Source organism: Dendrobates tinctorius, unplaced genomic scaffold (assembly GCF_039654945.1).
Source record: "Dendrobates tinctorius isolate UK_male_01 unplaced genomic scaffold, ASM3965494v1 ptg000175l, whole genome shotgun sequence".
Taxonomy (NCBI): Eukaryota; Metazoa; Chordata; class Amphibia; order Anura; family Dendrobatidae; genus Dendrobates; species Dendrobates tinctorius.
Genome location: NW_027361842.1, coordinates 1,938,128 through 1,954,810, shown reverse-complemented (window position 1 = coordinate 1,954,810; position 16,683 = coordinate 1,938,128). Strand labels below are relative to the sequence as shown.

At 44.2% G+C, this 16,683-nt stretch overlaps 1 protein-coding gene across 1 annotated transcript in view; it reads right to left on the bottom strand.

Moving 5' to 3' along the window:
• Positions 1-13,326, bottom strand: part of ANO8 (anoctamin 8) — a 191,471-nt gene extending 178,145 nt beyond the window's left edge. The window contains exon 1 of the mRNA XM_073551333.1: positions 13,058-13,326. Within this exon, the coding sequence (XP_073407434.1) occupies positions 13,058-13,154 (97 nt within the window). The 5' untranslated portion in view covers positions 13,155-13,326. The remainder of the gene's footprint in view (positions 1-13,057) is intronic.
• Positions 13,327-16,683: the final 3,357 nt, after the last annotated feature.

Below are 16,683 nucleotides of genomic sequence, written 5' to 3'. Positions count from 1 at the left end.
TGTGTCAGGTTTTACCATCCAAGTTTGGTCTGAGTTTCATCAGCTTTTTTCCGATGAGTGGCGAAGTTCAAACAGCCGTAAAAAAACAAAAAATTGTCATTTTCATCCAAAAAAACTCAAGATGATTTTTTTCTCACTTGTCATCTGTATACAATCCGGTTTTTTTTTTACAGCAGTTATTAATCATTTACAGTTTCCTAGGTTGCAGAGTTGCAACGTATCCATAAAAACGGATGTTATACGGTGGCTCTGTATGGCGTCCAACTTTTTGGGCGCACCCGTAGACTTGAATGAGTCTGACATGCTGCAATTTTTTTCATATGCAGATTTGGTCAGCAAAAAAAAAAAAATATTTCTATTTTTTAAAAAAACAAACAAACAAACAAAAAAAACCACATAGCAATTGTATGCAGAAAACAGATCTCTGAATGAGCCCCAACTCCGAGACACATTTGGCGTTTTTAAAAGTTTCCTCAGTATGAACATTGAATAAAAACGTGGACATTTTTTAAAAAGATATGCCTACATGAAAAACATAATAATATACAGCACATCCATAATAACCATTTAAACAAGTTAATTTTCATCAGCCGCATAACATTCATCCCGCTCTGTACAGACAGTTGCCGGATAATGTTAATGCTTTAATGACGCCTCAGCAGATGAGCCATTTAGTATTTGGAGCCCATAAGGGAACTTACTTGACATATCATGTTAGAGAAAAAATGATGCGATCAGCAGCTGCATTAGTAGATGGACACAACCGTCCTCGGATACACAGGATATAACTGCTGATAAGTCTGCCATTTTCCACCTAGCCTCGGAAAGCCTGCCTATATACATGTGCATTTTCAGCTCCTGACTGTGTAATATAAACCTGCCATATACCAAATCTCAAAAGCCTTACTGGAATCTATTGTGTAAAGCCCCCGTTACACACAGCGAGATCGCTAGCAATATCACTGTAAAGTCACTGGTTTTGTGACGTTATAGCGATATAGCTACATGTGACACTTACCTCCGACCGGCTCCCCCACTGCTCATCGCTGATCACGCGAGAACGTCCTGGATCATTTCTCGTGGGCCACTTCCTGCTGGGCTTCCTGTGGCGCCGACGAGCAACACGTGGACACGGGCGGGAGGACGCAGGATCGCCGCGTCTGACAGGTAAGTAGCGACCCCCGTCCCCAGCGATGTCACTGGTGAGATCTGCACTAGCGACCACTTAGCAATGCACCATATCGCTGTCGGGATCGCTGGTGCATCGCTAGGTGTAACGGTACCCTAAAGCCAAGCTCAGTGCTCGGTAATCAATCCAAAATGTGCAGAACTGGTCTTTCTTCCATCCAGTGACGCTAGACATTTTTCCAAATACCTACACTGCTAAATGTTGAAATTGCAGCACCAAGAAGAAAAAAAAAGTCATGGCGTTATGGAAATTAGAGGATCAATAGACATGCTAATCATATGCAAATGATGGAAAAATGGAAGCAAGATTTACAAAACATCTCGATTTATTCACTATAGAGTATGCGCACCACACAGTGGGGAAAATAAGTTTTTGATACACTGCTGATTTTGCAAAGTTCTCACACCTAGATGCACTTCAACGTGAGAGACAGAATCTAAACATAAAAAAAATCAGAAAATCACATTCTATGATTTTTACATAATTGCATTTTCTTGCATGAAATAAGTATTTGATACAATAGAAAAACAGAACTTTAATATTTGGTATAGAAACCTTTGTTTGCAATTATAGAGGTCAGACGTTTCCTGTAGTTCTTTACCAAGTTTGCACACAATACAGCAGGGATTTTGGCTCACTCCTCCATACAGATCTTCTCCAGATCCTTCAGGTTTCATGGCTGTCGCTGGGCAACATTGAGTTTCAGCTCCCTCCAAAGATTTTCTATTGGGTTCAGGTCTAGAGATTGGCCACTACAGGACCTTGAAATGCTTCTTAGGGCTCATACTCACATGCGAGAAACTCGGACTTTTCTCACACATCAATACCCGGCACTGCCGCTGGCACTCGGATCGGAGCGTTCAGCTGCATAGAAATACATGCAGCTGAACACTCCGATCCGAGTGCCTGGCAGCAGTGCCGGATATTGACGTGAGACTCGTCCGAGTTTTTCGCATGTGAGTATGAGCCCTTACAGAGCCACTCCTTAGTTTCCCTGGCTCCTTGAGTTTTGTGTCATGACCCAGCCTTGACCCATCTTCAATGCTCTTACTCAGGTAAGGAGGTTGTTGGCCAAAATCTCTCGATAGATGACCCCATCCATCCTTCCCTCAATACAGTGCAGTTATCCTGTCTCCTGTCCAGAAAAGCACCCCCAAAGTATGATGTTTCACCCACCATGCCTCATGGTTGGGACGGTGTTCTTGGGGTTATACTCATTCTTCTTCTTCCTCCAAACATGGTGAGTGGAGTTGATACTAAAATGTTTTATTTCGGTCTCATGTGACCACATGAACTTCTACCATGACACCTCTGGATCATCCAGATGGTCATTGGTGAACGTCATTGGAGATGTTCGGGTGTGAGCAGGTGGACCTTGCGTGCCCTGCAGGATATTAATCCATGACGGTGAAGTGTGTTACTAATGGTAATGTTCGAGACAGTGGTCCCATCTCTTTTCAGGTCCTTGACCAAGTCCTCCCATGTAGTTCTGGGCTTATTCCTGACCGGCCCCATAACCATCCTTGCTCCACGATGCAACATCTTGCATGGAGCCCCAGACAGAGGAAGATTGACAGTCATCCTGTGTTTCTTCTATTTCTAATAATTGTGCCAACAGTTGTTTCCTTCTCAACAAGCTGCTTGCCTATTGTCCTGTAACCCATCCCAGCATTGGGCAGGTCTACAATTTTGTCCCTTTTAAGCTTAAACAGCTCCTTGGTCTTGGCCATGGTGGATAGGTTGGAGTGTGATTGATTGTGTGGACAGGTGTCTTTTATACAGGTATCAAGTTCAAACAGGTGCAATTAACACAGGTAATGAGTGCAGAGTAGGAGGACTTCTTAAAGAAAAACTAACAGGTCTACGAGACCCAGAATGTTTGCTGGTTGGTAGGTGATCAATTACGTATTTCATGCAATAAAATGCTATTTAATTAATTAAAAGTCATACAATGTGATTTTCTGTTTTTTTATTTAAGATTCTGTCTCTCACAGTTGAAGCACACCTACGATAAAAATTACAGGCTTCTCCATTCTTTGTAGGTGGGAAAACTTGCAAAATCAGCAGTGTATCAAATACTTATTTTCCACACTGTATGTAGAAATACACGCACATACACACTTTGGCTGCTACCAATGAGGTTGTCTGAGGAATATTCTGCCATACTGAATGCACTTGGGCACACAAATCAGCAAGATCCTCTGCTGGCAGCTCCCTTTGTAATTGCTGACCAATGACGTCCCACACGTGCCCGATAGGAGACAAGTCTGGAGATGCTGCAGGCCATGGCCATTTAGGCCACACAGAACGCTCATAGTAAAATAAGCAACATGCGACCTGGTGTTGTCATGTTGAAAAATGGCTCCTAGGAAACTTTGGAGAAATGGTCGTACAGCTGTAATGCTGAGCTGTTATTGTATTAGGAATGAAGAATAGAGGGGTCTGGATACCACACATTATGCCATCTCACACCATACCAAAGTCAGGTGCTGAAAATACACATGTATCTCAGAAGATGAAATAAAGGACTGAAAAGAAGCCAGTTATGTGATTTCCATAATTACACACGTTTTTGGTGCTGCAATTTTAATGTTGAGAAATGTATTTAAAAGGAACCTGACAGCCACCTGCTGCCCGATCAATGGACAGCATGCATCAGACACTGGCTGCATGATCCCAGCCATGTATGTTTGACAGGCAGTCTCAGCCATGTATGACAGGCAGGTCTCTTCATCCACTGCCGGTCACTGACCGTTCTCTCCCTATGTAGGGAGAGACCTCTCAATCCAAGGCAGCAGGTAGGCAGAAGCCGCCGGGGACCCATCTGTAAAATGGAAGGTGATGCACATCACACAGATGAACCTCAGTGGTATCCTTCTGCTTCGTTTCCATCCCTTACGCAATGGATCCATTTTGGACACAAATTCTGTTTACCAAAATTGAAAGGGCAAATGGAATGTTCAAACAGAAGTGTTAACAGAGCCTAAATCTGACTCGTATCCCATATACGTTCATGTGTATGAAGCTTTTTACTGCATTGTCAGCAGTGCTGCAAGTACATGAAATGCCCCCAAGATTGAAAGCCACCATGTTGTGCATGCTTATTGTTTTGCAGGCTCATTATTCAACTACATAATGTCTATATATTTATATTCACATTTGATTTTTGCAGCTTTTTTTCTGCTACCATTAATAACACTTTTACCAACTAACTCTTTGATTAGAAGCACTCCCAGACCTTACCCTTCGGAAACAGGGGTGCTGAGAACCACAACGAGGTGATCTTACATTTATCGTAGAACTGTCCAATCTGTTGGCATTTCAAATAAAAAAAACAAAGTGATACATTGAGTAATACAGCGCTAGAGAACAGACATCAGGAATATCTGCTCCGTATCTGATGTCGACAGGTTAGTACCTGAGATTATGTATGACATATAAATTAGATTATCGCTACAAACACAAGCTAGCCTATAGTAAAGGCCTAGCTACCAATACCAGCCAAATAGATTAAAAGGATATCCCAAAAATATGAATTGATGAGAAAATCTACCCACTATCAAATATCCTTAACATATGAAGTGATGAGAAAACCTACAACTATTAAAAAAACCTCATAGAGCTAGAGCCATTTGCTCCAAATAACCAAGAGACAGAATCTTAGCAGTGAAACTACATCCAAGCACTTCAAAGCAGAACGTGCGGATACCCTAAACCTAAAGCACAGGCTGGCATTTTTTTTTTTACACATCAAAAACCATACAATGTGTTTATATCTTGGATTACAAATGTTGGCCAATTAATTCCCCCAGATTACTAAAGCACATACACACTTGCTATATGTCCTTGTCATAGAATTCAACACTGGTGACATTAGTATTAGAGAGTGGCAGAAGCAACGCTAAGAAACCCATCCTAGTAAAAGAGCGATGCTGCCCAGTTCCAGGTATGTGGCCTTTACCTGGCCATACATATAGTCGCCCGAGATCACATTTCGGTATGATAGACCCATAATGGAATGCCAATAGAAAAAAAAGGAAAAGTGGCGACAAAAACACAGTACCACGGCCTTGTAATTTTCAGGACCCTACTCATAAAAGCATGTGCTACCAATACGCCACCACTTTTTAATACCCCTTTAAAGAGGGTTTATTGTAACGAAAAATTGGAATGAAGAACTAGATGTGGCAGTACAATCTCTCTCGGTTAACTGACCACGTTAAGAGGATTTCCAATCAAAACAGGAATAACCATCTAAAAAGGAAGGCGTGATTGAAATTAGTAAAGGCCCTGTCTCACATAGCGAGATCGCTGAAGCATCACCGATTTTGTGACACGTAGCGGCGACCAGGCCCCCGCTGGATATCGCTCGAATGTCCTAGGCCATTTTTTGATCGCTGGTGTCCCGCTGGCCAGCATGCATCACTGTGTTTGACACCGATGAGCGACCTCGTTAGCGACTCAAAAATCATGGACGCAGGCGGGAGTCGTCAGAATAGCTGCTGTGTGACAAGGTCCCAACGACCGCCGAGGTCGTTATACGGATCGCTGGATCGTTGCTGCATCGTTGAGTAGATCTGCCTGTTTGATGGCCATGTAGCGATCATGTAGCGACGCATCAACGATCCTTACCAGGTCGTATCATTGTCGGGATCGCTGGTGCATCGCTTAGTGTAACGGTACCCTAATTCTGGGAAACATGATCAACCAACCTCTCTTCAGCATGTTGGATCGCATTTCTCAGAATCACAGCATAGCCAGAGAACATCACAGACTGTGTGAACGAGGTTTTCTAAAATCCGACTGAGAGTAACATCGTACCGCACAGGATATTTACAGCAGCAGCACAAATCTGGTAAAATTACGGTGGGGTACACTTACTAACTAATTTACACCAGAATTCTGTGTCAAATCGAGTCTGATTTACATGATGAGCCACGTTTATGAAAGAGAACTGACACACGTGGGGAGTGACGTGTCAATCCAGGTCAGCGGGTGGGAAGTAGCCACCCACCTGTCCAACTAGCCTCCCGTGTTACTCGATGGCTTTAAAGTATGTTTATCTCTGAAACGCCGCAGCATTTCAGAATCGAACTAACCTGGCTGAGATCATACAGCCAACGCCTGACACATGCTGCCCGTGTATCAGTTGTCAGGTTCTATTGAAGGGTTTTAGACATGTTTTCCATCTCATTAGACACTCTTAATGTAAGACCAGACATGGCGGCCATAACTGGCCTTACCATTAGGTTAAATTCCCACTTATGAAAAACACTGGAGATTTATCACTGTACGTTTTTTAGGGCCACTATCAGAAATCTCATGCACACGCTGCAAAATATATCCGAAAACGTACAGTAACTTGACAAAAGCTGCGAGTTTGAGATCTGTAGCATATGAATAGAGGCAAATTTCACCCTATGGGCTCATACTCACATGCGAGAAACTCGGACAAGTCTCGCACGTCAATACCTGGCACTCAGACCGGAATGTGTGACTGCATGCATTTCTATGCAGCAGAACGCTCCGATCCGAGTGCTGGCGGCATTTCCGGGGGAATTGAGACGCGAGACTTGATGCTTCATGGAAACGTACAATTTTTTTAAAAAATGCTAAAAAAGTTTACATGGCTAGGCGCATTTATAGCAAATTTCCAAATGTACTAAAGGTGTGCTTGGTTTTTTGTGTGTGTTTAAGACGTGTTCTAAAAGCAAGCCAACAAACAAATGATTTCAGCTTAGACTAGTCAGACTACAAATGTGCCAGTTTACCATCCAGCGTAAGTCATGGTGATAAACAGTGTGTATTTTCAGACACAAGCTGCATTTTACACTGAGCAATCTCGGCCATTAAATAACCGCCAATTGGTTATTGGTCAATTATGTGCAAAATGAAAATGAGATAAGTAATTGGACAAATACCAGACATGAGAGGACAGTATACACTTTGGTATGCCATAATACATGAGGAAGCAGCGGGATAGATTTTACTCCATCTATGCCTACATGTTCGTGTCACATCTAAACCTCACTCTCAGCTCTATGTGGTTTGCCCTCAAAAATGCCACCCTGGACAAACATACGAACCTGGTTGAGTGCCATTAACTGACTGTACAAAGTGGCCTGTGCCTCCAACGCGTTTCCTTAGCTTTGGGTTCTTCAAGACCTTCCTCAATGGATGCCAGTCCTAAAACAAGAGGTCATCTGAAACATTCTAAAACAAAGTCCAGTTTTGTGTCCAATGTTATAGTTTCAAACACTGACCTACTGTACGATGACCAAGGTGCCCTGAGGTGTTACACATTTCAACGATAGTTTCTCACATTTGTCGTTGCCTATGGCACTGATGATGATCGAGAACAGTGAATGGCCACCCGCCTGGCCGTCCTAGTCAATTCCTGCTGCTCACTGCCTTGACACAAGCTTATTGTCCAGATCAGCAGTATGAAGAGGTAGAAATCACACCAAATAAACTTTTCAGCTATCCAATAGAGATGATCATATTTTTAGTCTGGAATATCCTTTTAAAGCAGTCATCTTTCATTTACGCTTGGATTTCTAAAATAAGGGAACGCTGGTACATGAAAGTTTGTGAACCCTTTAGAATTTTTCACATTGCTGCATAAATTTGCCATAAAGCTACAAAAATATGATGAACGTTACATTTTTGGCATTTTTAATTATTTTTTTCTTTTTTTACACACTACAGGATAGTTTGTGTCAGTCCAGATTCAGAAATGCCAATTATGGGTGTGTTTTTGTTTATTTTTGCACAAAAACGGAATTAGTGGCAAAATAGTTTTCTGTCATTTTTTCCCACACTTTTTGTTTTTACTTTAACACATTTTGTTGAACTTTTTTTTTTTTTTTTTTTACACTTTTATACTTAGTACAACTGTGGAACTTGTATATTCTTTTATTTGGTTCACTTGCTCCCTGTATCTGCACTTTCAGTAAGGCGACCAAACAGCATTGGAGCATGATTAACCCCAAATCTGCAGGTTAATAGCATTTGGAGACCTGACGGGTTCCCTTTAATGTTTACATCCATGAGTCCACCATCAGGAGGACACTGAACGACATTGGGGTACATGGCAGGAGAACATTGCTGCCACCAGTCTGAAGTTTGCTAAAGGTCACATGGACAATCCAAAAGGCTATTGTAACAATGTTTTGAGGACTGATAAGACCAAGAATAGTCTTCGGAATTATATCTTCAAATTTTAAAAGAAAATGTCAGTACATCTGTCCATGAGCTAAATCTCATGGGTCATCAGCAAGGCAGAGTCGCCATCCAAAAGTAATTGAAAAGAACAGTTACAATTTTAGGATGGCCTAATCAAAGTCCTGACCTTAATCCTACAGAAATGTTGAGGAAGTTCCAGAAGCGAGCAGTTAATGGGAGAAAGGTCTCCAACATAACAGAGTTGAAGCTGCTTTATAGGCAGGAACGAACCAAAATCCCTAAGGCCTGTTTCACATAGCGTTAGAGCAGTCCATTCAACGCATGCTTTAAACGGACTGTGCCAACTCGTCTTCATTTTTAGAAACGTGTTATGCAATCTCGTTAGCGCAGCATCTCCATCAGCACTAGCTGTGACAGACCCTCGAATGCTGCAGATCGCGCCCGAGGGTCCATCACAGCATGACGGCACATGGCTAACACATGCCACTTTTGACATGCGGTAGCGATGCACCACATTATGGCAGTCTATGGCAGCGTTAACGGATGCGTTACATCGCGTTAATGCCGCTATTTAACGCAATCCGTTTAACAGACTGCCATAACGCTATGTGGACCCGGCCTTAAAGCCGATTTGCAGGACTAATCAACAATGACTGGGAGGCCGAGGTCACACTAACCAACGCAAAATACAGTCCGTAGTTTACAGGCGTAATACGGATGAATGGCCCCTAAACAGTGCTCCGTATGTCATCCGTAATCAAGGTGTGGTCGCGTATTTTGCGCATGTGAGCATCCGTATGTAATCCGTATGGCATCCGTATGGTGAGATTTTCTCGCCGGCTTGCATGGACATATAATGGAGCCCTATGACAGGGTTTCTAACAGAAACCAAAGAATAGATATAGACACATAGAATGCATATATATATATATATATATATGTATTCTATGTGTATATATCTATTCTTTCGTTTCTTTATTAAACCTGTCAGTGTGAGTTTACTGTATAGCGCACTGAATTGCCGGCTTTGCTAAAAGACACCGGGTGCGTATTTCTCGCAGGTCACATGTGTGGTCCGTGTGTAATCCGTATATTTTGCGCACCCATAGACTTGCATTGGCGTACTACGGCCGTAGTACGCTGACAATCGCAGCATGCTGCGATTGGCACGGAGCGTAGAATACGGATGAGAAATATACGGCTGGTGCGAGTGACCCCATAGAGAATCATTGGTCCGTGTCTAATGCGTGCTTTTAGCGCCTCTCACTCGGCCGTATTCCTCGCCAGTGTAACCCCGGCCGAAATGTTCAGATATAGTTATTGCTGCACAAGGGAATCACATCAGCTCCTGAAATCAAAGGTTCACAGACGTGTGATATTGGATCATGTTCCTCCTTTAAAAAAATTACAATCTAATGTTTTTTGACTCGTTTGAGTCTTAGGGTACGTTCCCACGTTCAGGATTTGCTGCATGTTGGACGCTGCGTATTTGTGCAGTGTCAAAACCGCAGCGTCCAGATGTTACAGCATAGTGGATATGATTTCTAGAAATCCCATGTCCACTATGTGTCCACAGACGCCTGCGGATCACCCCAGGAGATGGACATGTGGCGTGTCTTTCAGATCCGCAGCATGTCAACTTCGCATGCAGATTTTCCCCATAGACTAGCATTAATGAGGAAAATCCGCATGTCTAAAAAACGTACATGTGTGTCCGCTAATTTGCATAATAGTTGCAGAAATGGTGCGGACAATCTGCAGCGCAAAAACCGCAGCAGATCCTGAACTTGGGAACGTACCCGAATACACTTTTAGGACTTATGTGAAAATCTGATGTCGTTTTAGGTCACATTTATGCAGAAGCATGAAAAATTCTGACAGGTTCACAAACTTTCAAGCACTACTGTATTTTCAAACTGATTCAGGCAAGGCAATTCTTAATTAAGGGGCTAGCTGGAGTACAAAGTGCCTAATTAAGCAGCACCCATATCTTAATGGATGAATCTGGTAACCAGTGTGTGCCCCAGAAATGTTCTCCAGACAGACACTGGAGTTCTGAAACTACACCACTAAAATGGTGGAACCTTTTCATGAGTTAGACGGGTGGGCACAGTCCCGCCTCGTCCTGACGATGTTACACCTATGCTGATGTACTGACCGGAGTAAGATTTCTGGCATAAGGAACGCGGCAGTTCATCATGAGTAAGCTGAGCTGTGGTGTCATCATGTTGCACACTCATCCCACCCCAGCTCCATCCAACCACTTTGAATGAGCTGCGAAAAATTTCGGCAAAAAAATTGTGAGTTTTTAAAGCAATTTAGGGCAGAATTCTGATGAATCAGGGCTCAAATGTTGCAATATGTTTGTGCAACTTTCAAGTAGTGCAAAGATATTGTGACTTGTTAAAACGTTTTACGCCAAAATGTCTGCTGCTCGACAACGTCTGCTGCTCGACAACGTCTTCCCGCTCGACAAAGTCTGCCCGCCCGACAACGTCTGCCCACCCGACATCTGCTGCTCGACAATGTCTGCCCGCTCGACGTCTGCTGCTCGACAACGTCTGCCGGCTCAACGTCTGCTGCTCGACAACGTCTGCCCGCTCAACGTCTGCTGCTCGACAACGTCTGCCCGCTCAACGTCTGCTGCTCGACAACGTCTGCCCGCTCGACAACGTCTGCCCGCTCAACGTCTGCTGCTCGACAACGTCTGCCCGCTCGACGTCTGCTGCTCGACAACGTCTGCCCGCTCGACGTCTGCTGCTCAACAACGTCTGCCCGCCCGACAACGTCTGCCCGCTCGACGTCTGCTGCTCGACAACGTCTGCTGCTCGACGTCTGCCCGCCCGACAACGTCTGCCCGCTCGACGTCTGCTGCTCAACAACGTCTGCCCGCCCGACAACGACTGCCCGCTCGACGTCTGCTGCTCGACGTCTGCCCGCCCGACAACGTCTGCTGCTCGACGTCTGCCCGCCCGACAATGTCTGCTGCTCGACAACGTCTGCCCGCCCGACAACGTCTGCCCGCCCGACCACGTCTGCTGCTCGACAACGTCTGCCCGCCCAACGTCTGCCCGCCCGACGTCTGCTGCTCGACAACATCTGCCTGCTCGACAGCGTCTGCCCGCCTGACATCTGCCCGCCTGACGTTTGCTGCTAGCTATTAATGTAGCGAGGCTAAATCTGCACCACAACCACGTCGGATTTTGCTGTGGGTGTGCTGCAGCTCTGCAGATGGCCTTACAGTACGTTTTTCCACTCTGTGCGAATTTAGGGTTATTCTCAGGCTTCACTCACAGGTCAAGTTTAGAGACGCCAAAAAAGATTTTCAGCACCCTGGCCCTACAGCCACATCGGTAGTCCATGGCTGACGGGCTAGAGCGCTGAGAACCACCTACTACCTGCGGCATCCCTGCTGCCTCTTCTGGTTATGGACCCCCGTGATGCCATATGTGTCCCACCGCAAGGTAATAAGGAGTTCGCAGTAATCGGTAGGAGGTGGCCGCTGGATCAGGGTCCTGTGGATCGCTGGCTCAACTCTAGTCAATAATATTGTTAGCTCCAAGAGGAATACATAATGATGGATTCCTAAAATATATGTACCTAATCTGGGAAAGTTTTATGCCTCACTTGGCATTAGAACTATGATGTACCCAAGTATGTGATAACAGCCTTTCAATGCACTACAGATCAGCAGAAACCTGACAGCAAAGACCAAGTGTGAACAGAACCTTAGACTCCAATCATTGCAAAGCACCACCTTCACCCTAAAAAATATCGCGTCATAAACACAGACAAAGGGGGTGTACGGGTTCTACGTTATGCCGTCCATACTACTGCAGACCTGGAAAGTAACAGTTGCAGCTGTCGCTCATCTGTCCCAGGTCCAGCACTGCCTCTCATCCGCTGCTCCGGTCTTTGTTGATAAGCTGCAGCAGTGACGTCACATGTATAGCACTTGTCACCACTGCAGCCAATCACGTGGCTTTAGGCGGTTGTCCGCTACTTTTGCATTGATGGCCTATATTTAGGATAGATCATCAAAGTGTGATTGGCCGGGATCCGATACCCCCCTGGACTCCTAGTGGCCGGAGCTTGTTACTGCACACTGGCCTCCTATTGAGTTGTATAGAGCAGAGGGGCAGTACCCTGGGGCAGCGCTGGAGCTTGGGGTCTAGGAGGCTGCACTTCCAATGACTGCTCCATTCAGTTACTGGCCAGGCGGCTGCACTGCGTGTTATGGCCGAGGACAGGCAGACACAGGTGGTGCACACGGTCCCTGCACAGCGTCCTGCCTCAGCCCGCTCCATGCAGTCACTGCGGGCTCCAGTCCGGTACCGCAGCGCCAGTCACACAGCGTCCCACCAGTGCCGTGACAAGCCATGTCTGCAGCCACACGAGGCAGGCGCCGTGCACCACTGCGGAGCCCAGCACGGACCCACCGGGCACACACCGTGCACAGTGCCTGACTTTCCGGGAAGCCGCCGGTACACCTGAATGTCACATCTCACCCTCCCGCCTGCTCAGCCCGGAACCCCAAACACTGGATTTAGCAGACGGTGACACAAAGCGTGGACCGGGCACTGCGGAGAGGCCAGGCTGTGCCAACTGTCCCCACACATGCCAGCCTGCTCAGTGCCCATGCAACACCAGTGCCCATGCATTCTCACATGACAGCAGCCTTACCCAGGACCCCAGCCGTGCCATGCTGGCTGCCAGCCGGGTCTGCCCTCTCCCCCTCCGCCGGAGCTTTCCTGCTTCTGTCCGGCTCTGTGTCCGGCATGCTGGGGCCGGGATCAGGATGGCATGGGTCCGGGGGTCCCCGCTGTCATCGGGGCTGTGCACGGAGAGGAGGGACAAAGGGACACTCAGGAGCCTCACACACGCTGGATACTTGGCTTCTAGGGCCCGCCCGCCTCGCTCATTTCCTCCTTGTGCAGCGGCTGCTGATGTATTGCACAGATGATGCTGCGGGGGGCGAACACTGCGATGGCGAAACGTGCAGGGGGCAAATGTCACCGTCTGTACAGTCACCTGCTAGGCTGGCTTCACACTAAGCATCAGTGAGGTGTGCTCCTGGAGGCGGTGTGTGACATTCTGTCCATGAGTGTGTGTATAGTACATGTGTGTATATTATATGTCAGTATGTATAGTAGATGTGTGTATATAGGATATGTGTATATAGTACATGTGTGTGTATAGTATATGTGTATATATTATATGTCAGTATGTATAGTAGATGTGTGTATATAGGATATGTGTATATAGTACATGTGTGTGTATAGTATATGTGTGTATATTATATGTCAGTATGTATAGTAGATGTGTGTATATAGGACATGTGCATATAGTACATGTGTGTGTATAGTATATGTGTATATATTATATGTCAGTATGTATAGTAGATGTGTGTATATAGGACATGTGCATATAGTAGTACATGTGTGTGTATGTGTGTATAGTATATGTGTATATATTATATGTCAGTATGTATAGTAGATGTGTGTATATAGGATATGTGTATATAGTACATGTGTGTGTATAGTATATGTGTATATATTATATGTCAGTATGTATAGTAGATGTGTGTATATAGGACATGTGCATATAGTAGTACATGTGTGTGTATGTGTGTATAGTATATGTGTATATATTATGTCAGTATGTATAGTAGATGTGTGTATATAGTACGTATGTGTGTATAGTATATGTGTATATATTATATGTATAGTACATGTGTGAATATGTGTATATAGTACATGTGTATATAGCATATGTGTGTATATAGTGTATATATATACATATATATATACATATATGTATATACATATGTGTACATATATATGTGTATATAGTAGATGTGTATATAGCATATGTGTCTATAGTACATGTGTGTATGTGTGTATAGTATATGTGTATATATTATATGTCAGTATGTATAGTAGATGTGTGTATATAGGATATGTGTGTATAGTACATGTGTGTGTATATTATATGTCAGTATGTATAGTAGATGTGTGTATATAGGATATGTGTATATAGTACATATGTGTATATATGTCAGTATGTATAGTAGATGTGTGTATATAGTACGTATGTGTGTATAGTATATGTGTATATATTATATGTATAGTACATGTGTGAATATGTGTATATAGTACATGTGTATATAGCATATGTGTGTATATAGTGTATATATATACATATATATATATATACATATGTGTACATATATATATGTGTATATAGTAGATGTGTATATAGCATATGTGTCTATAGTACATGTGTGTGTATAGTACATGCGTATATACATCTCTGGATTAGGCTGTGTGCACATGCTGCGGATTATGTGCGGATTCATCCGCGCGGATTTTGTAAGATCCGCAGGTGAAACCGCAGGTCAAAAGACCTGCGGTTTTACCTGCGGATTGCTCTGCGGTTTTGCCCTGCGGTTTTTCACCTCAATGGAGGAGATGGCAAACCGCAGGAGAATCCGCAGAAAGAATTGACATGTCAATTCTTTCTGCGGATTGAAAACCGCAGATAATCCGCGCGGAAAATTCCGCACCGTCTGCACTGCGGTTTTTGATTCCCATAGGGAATCATGGTACTGTACACCGCAGCAGAAACTGCTGCGGGTCCGCAGCGGCCAAAACCGCTGCGGAACCGCAGCAAAATCCGCAGCGTGTGCACACAGCCTTAGACTTGTTAATGATATACAAATGTTAAAAAAAAGATGACAAAACCTTCAAGGCATCTGGATTTATCCAGTATCAAGGATGAGCGCCACCCACAGTTATACGCATGCTTACACGCCTTGGCTGCTATCAGTGTGGTTATTAGTGGGTAATCTGAGGATTGCTCTGCCACGCTGAATGCGCTTGGGCATATAGATCATCAAGATCCTCTGCTGGCAGCTCCCTGTACAATTTCTGACCATTGATGTAGCAGATGTGCCCGATGGGAGACAAGTCTGCAGATTCTGCAGGCCAGGATACCACGTTTAGGCCACACAGGCTGCTCACAGCCTGAGGCACAATGTGTGGACCGATGAGCATGACTGACACATGTTGGTTTCATAAATGAGTTCCATGTTGTGTGGTATGTAACCTGATTACTTGATGTGTAAAATAATGATACATACAGTTGAAACTAGAAGTTTACATACTCTATATAAAAAGACACATATGCATGTTTTCTCAATATCTGACATGAAATCAGAATAAACCTTTCCCATTTTAGGTCAATTAGGATTACCATAATTATTAATATTAGCCAAATGCCAGAATAATGAGAGACAGAATGTTTAAGGCATTTTTATTAATCTTGCAGTGTGGATTTTGCGCTAGTTCTATATATTCTTTGTTAGTTATCACAGTAGCACAAGCTACGTGAGACCTAGCCTCGTTCTGTTGAATAATGGCTTCTGGAACACTTTGGAGAAATGTCCTTACAACTTGGTCCGCCACCAAATCAATGTATGTCAAGCCGTTATTGTATCTGGAATGAAGAACAGAGGGGTCCTGCTACTGTACATTATGCCACCCAACACCACAATCCTGGGAGAAGAACCACTGTTCTCTCAAGATGTGCTCTTCATGAGGTTGCCACGTGTTCGCCAGACCAATCTCCGGCCATTGTGTCCAACACAAAAGTAAAACTGATCCTTCTAAGCCTGGGATCACACACGTGAGGAATATGGCCGAGTCTCACATGTCAATACCCGACACTCGGGAGCGGAGCGTGCAGCTCCATGTATTGCTATGCAGCCGCACGCTCCGATCTGAGTGCCAGCGGCAGTGCCGGGTATTAACATGCGAGACTCGGCTGTCTTCCTCACATGTGTGATCCCAGCCTAAACGTGAGTGTCATCAGGTAGTGGGAGACGCTAGTAGCCAGAGGTGGAACCCCAACATACAAGGAAATGAACGTCACTGCACACTCCTAAGTTCCTGCAATCGTGAAGAATTTATCAGTATGGCAAGTACATATTGTGGATGAACAGAAATTTTCTCTGTTTCTGTTAACTAATTATAAAAGTCGTTTTGATTCTCACAAGTAATTATCTAGATGCCGGTAAAAGTGGAATAAGTAACAATAATTATTATTACATTATTATAATAGAACAATTCCTGTACCAAAATATAGCATACTGTAATAGTATATGTGACATGATCTTAATATATATATATTTCAAGTATATAACATATGGGGTATCGGTGTTCTCAGTAGAAATTGCACCCCAAAAATTGTTGCACGTTTTTCTCCTCTTACCCTTGTGAATATAAAAAAATTGGGTCTAAAGTAAAAAA